Source organism: Fulmarus glacialis, unplaced genomic scaffold (assembly GCF_000690835.1).
Source record: "Fulmarus glacialis isolate BGI_N327 unplaced genomic scaffold, ASM69083v1 scaffold46862, whole genome shotgun sequence".
Lineage (NCBI taxonomy): Eukaryota > Metazoa > Chordata > Aves > Procellariiformes > Procellariidae > Fulmarus > Fulmarus glacialis.
Window position 1 is genome coordinate 18,064 of NW_009198074.1, and position 3,753 is coordinate 21,816.

The 3,753-nt window shown below is 37.6% G+C and overlaps 1 protein-coding gene across 2 annotated transcripts; it reads right to left on the minus strand.

The window, feature by feature from the left end:
• Positions 1–335: 335 nt before the first annotated feature.
• On the minus strand, positions 336–3,253 carry BLOC1S2 (biogenesis of lysosomal organelles complex-1, subunit 2). Of its 2 annotated transcripts, none has more exons than XM_009572775.1 (4): positions 3,143–3,253; positions 2,158–2,277; positions 1,557–1,661; positions 336–1,018 (listed from the first exon to the last, which is right to left on the minus strand). In XM_009572775.1, exons 1-4 carry the CDS (start codon positions 3,183–3,185, stop codon positions 987–989), a joined length of 300 nt encoding a protein of 99 aa, XP_009571070.1. In that variant the 5' UTR covers positions 3,186–3,253; the 3' UTR covers positions 336–986. The 2 variants fall into 2 exon arrangements, with proteins under 2 accessions (XP_009571070.1, XP_009571071.1); XM_009572776.1 differs by having other exon boundaries at positions 987–1,015; positions 3,143–3,245.
• Between the last annotated feature and the right edge of the window lie 500 nt (positions 3,254–3,753).

Sequence of the window (3,753 nt, forward strand, 5' to 3'; positions counted from 1 at the left end):
TACTATCCTCGACTGCAACTCACTCAAAAGCCAGCTTGAACTAGTCAGGGTCAATAGGTACAGGGGAAAAAACCAAAACCTGGGAGTAGAAGTACCTGTTCAGTAAGAAGGGCTCTGCTAAATTAGCAATTTGGAACACTGTTGATCTGGTAGAGAAGCAGCTTTCTGTGCTGGGCATGCCTCTTCAAAAACTACTAGGATCAAAATTCATTGGTAAAGTAGAGAAAGGATCTGCTAAGTTAACTGAGCATGTGATAAAGCAATACTTCTTGCAATTTCACCTGAGGTCCAGACAGTCAAAGAATGTAATTGCAGGAATACTTGATGCAGCATTTAAAACATGTTCTCTTTTATGATCTCCAGTAGCTGGAAGGAGTTTGTCTTTATTAATAGACCCTTTGAAAAAATAAAAAGACAACTTACATAATCTTTCCAACAGGAATTTGAGATTCCAGAGAGACAAATGCAGCAAGTTGTTTTATTGTAAATTTCTAGTAATTAGTCTCTCTATTTCAAACAGATAAAGGTGGATACCAAAATGAAGTGTTTTCAATACCATGCTCATAACTCCAAAGACTTGGGTATCTTCTCAACGCGGAGCTCAATGAAGGAAAAAATGAAGTTTAGGTCCTGCCGCTACTAAGGGAAAATGTCTTCATAGGTTATGGAGGGCTTTTCCTAGATAGAGGATTTCATGTAGGACATAGGACTAACACACAGATAGCCAATATCAACATATGGGTTAGGGACAGGCTTCTACTTTTCACTGCAGGACAACTGAGGTAACAGAACCTCTTGAGAAGAGGAAAATATTATTCAGCTTTAAGCCTGAATACAGGCTACTGTATTCAATAGATAGAAAAAGTTACCAGTCTTGATGTTAGCTGTAACCAAATCCGTGCCAACATACAGAATTGCTGTTGTGCAACTTAAACAGAAATAAGTCTGACTCATAGCCCAACTCCAACTTAAAGACTGTTGTAATTTCATCGTTTCTCCAGTTTTTTGTACTTGGCTTCTGCAGAAGGAAAAATAACAATATTTTAGGACTGGATAGGTAAAAGCTTTGAATCCTGTAAGCTGCTATACATCTTAAAATTCAAGTTAATTTACAGTGTCACTCAGGGTCATTTTTTACTAAAGCATTTAGGCAAATATAACTGTACAATAAAATGTTTAAGAACCAGGTGCTTAAGTCAGACAACTAATACTAATTTAAGCCAAGGGGACTTGGGTGCCTGGTGGAACTTTATGAATCCCTCCATTTGCAGGATTAAACATCTGTCTTTAAAATTTGGGTCAGTGCATGTTGTAAAAGGAAATCAAGCCTCACTAGTAAGCTGTTGTTCAATAATACCTGTACTAGTCCACCTCCATATAACTTGATATATTAATCTTTTGCCAGCGCTTGCCACTTCATATACGTTTGTTGCTCAAAAGCAGCATAGGCAACTCTGCAGCTCAGACTTGTCAAACAGAGGAGTTTACTTTGTCTTTTTAAATCCCCTTGCAAGGGACTATATGGCTAGGTAGTAACAGTAGAGGACAATAGTTACCAAGTTTTTTGGAATATGCATCCAATTTATAAGCTGCCTGCTCCAGAGCTGCAACCTGTTCCTCAATTAGGTTTATTTGTTCCAAATATGGCTGAAGAGCAGCATCTTAAAAAAGCAGAAAAATCGTATCTGTCAGTTCTCAGTAATTCACTTCCAAGAAAAAGTTCACACTTGAAACACAAGAATTTCTCATTACATTCTTCAGATAGAACAATTTAAAAGCTCCTTCCTGCCCCTGCCCCAAAATCAAGTGGTGAGACTGATAGCCGTGTTCCAGAAAAGTATGAAATGTTTAAGAGTACTGGCTAGACTCAACACAAGTAACAATACAATGTGAATCAAAAGAAGTGTTATTTCCTATCAGATCCAAAATTTGGGGTAAAACAGGACATAAATTCAGCTGTGTTTTCTCTTATGCCTGTCTACATAATCTATAGCTGTAAAGAAATATACAAGATTGGCATTGTATAGCAGCATGTGTATTTCAGTGAGTTTTCCTTCCTTCAGCACCTAATGGAGTGAGAACTATCTGACTCTTAGATGCTTCATTTCCCAAACAAGTGTACCATTCATTATACCTTACCTTATTTGGTTTACTTACATTTTTGATTTAAATCCTTCAAATTTCTACTGATGTTTATAGCAATATCTTTCATTTCCAGGTACTTCAAGCTAGTCAGCTTATTCATGTTTTCCAAGAGTTTGTAGTCTTCACTGGTGGCTTAAAAAGGAAAGAGTTTATTTTAAATAAAAGTTGATGCAGTTTGAATTGGGTGCAGACTTTTCAAGAGGACAAGAGATTTCAAACCAATAGCCAAATGTAACAAAGAATAGTTTAGATGGTAATACAGGTATTAGTATAATGTTCTACAAAAAGAGAGATTACATTTTGTGAATTGTGAAATCAACTGGACTGATGAATACTTATGCACTTGCAATTTTTTTTGAGAGAGAAAAATTGACTAATTCCTCACATTTCTACTCTTATTCTGTCAGTTACACACTTAAGTTTACAAAACTGATAGCACAAATCCAGACTGGTAATCTGTACCATATACCCTTCAAGCCCATGCAAATCAGTTGTGCTGTGGAGTGCTTTCAAAATTAGAGCCTATGGAATCCACTAACTTGTTGAGCAGTTTACTTTGCTCCAGTTAATGTTGCACAGCAGTTTATTCTAAAGCATGAAAGTTGGAAAACACGTGTATGATCCTTGCTCTCACTCAGAAACAAAACAGCTGCACATGTTCCACTCTCAGTTGTGCTTCTCTTCTAGTCCTTCTTAACCTAGACTCCTTTTGTTTGTTTGTTTTTCCACGTACAAGCTTCTGCAAGACTAAAAAGAATTTTTTCGAAGTTGCTGATATCATACTGAATTCTTTTGAAAAATGTGCTATTCTGGGACTTCATTAATATGACTAATCTCAGTGTTGTTAGTAGTCTAGCAACACGCCAGACTTGAACTGCCAGTGTTGCCAGATATGATCTAAATAGATATAGTTTAGACAAACTACACAACAGATTTCTTCAAAAGAAAATGAAAAGGAACAAAAACTTACTTGCAGGTCAGTATTGCAGTGCCTTACCTGTCAGTTCACCTGTTAAGTAAGTGGCCATTTTGTTGAACATGTCTTTACAGAGTTCATTGATGTCTGCCTCTGCTGGTTCCTTAGCTTCCTCTGCTGTTTCAACAGCAGGATCCTCTAATCAGGATACAGACAGGGTTATGGAAAGTTATCAGGTACAGAAACACACCATAAAGATTAAATTGTCCCATTTTTTTCCCTTCAAATTGACTACACCTACTTTCCATATAAGTTGTCTACTTTACACTAAGGATTAACAAACCTAGGCAGTTTCCTTGAACTAGCCTCAAGATTATTTCAAGGTAATACTTTAGGGAGTATTTAAGGGACAGGCACCTGGCCTCACCACACTTGTAAATATCAGCCCCTGCTATGCTTAGACAATAGGAAAGGAATTTGGGGAGAACTTTTAAGTGACTGTGCACAATGCTACTGACGTTTATTTCTAGTCACTGATTCAGAAAAGAAGAACAGCCCCCCCAACAGATCCCCACCTGTGGAAAGTGATAATCACGGCTTTTCTTCTCCAAACCCATTTCTACCCCAACACGCCCCTGTTCTGCTCTTCGCAGGAGCAGTTCAGCACCTCTTCCTCAACCCGAAGGGTTGCT

What these genes read in the sequence shown, in the direction of transcription:
- BLOC1S2 (XM_009572775.1), bottom strand. Translation starts at nt 3,185, where the DNA reads ATGTTCAACAAAATGGCCACTTACTTAACAGGTGAACTGACAG. An exon ending in CTTAACAGGTGAACTGACAG is followed by an intron (nt 2,278 to 3,142) that starts GTAAGGCACTGC and finishes TTCCTTTTTAAG; the next exon opens with CCACCAGTGAAGACTACAAA. An exon ending in TGCATATTCCAAAAAACTTG is followed by an intron (nt 1,019 to 1,556) that starts GTAACTATTGTC and finishes TTCCTTCTGCAG; the next exon opens with AAGCCAAGTACAAAAAACTG.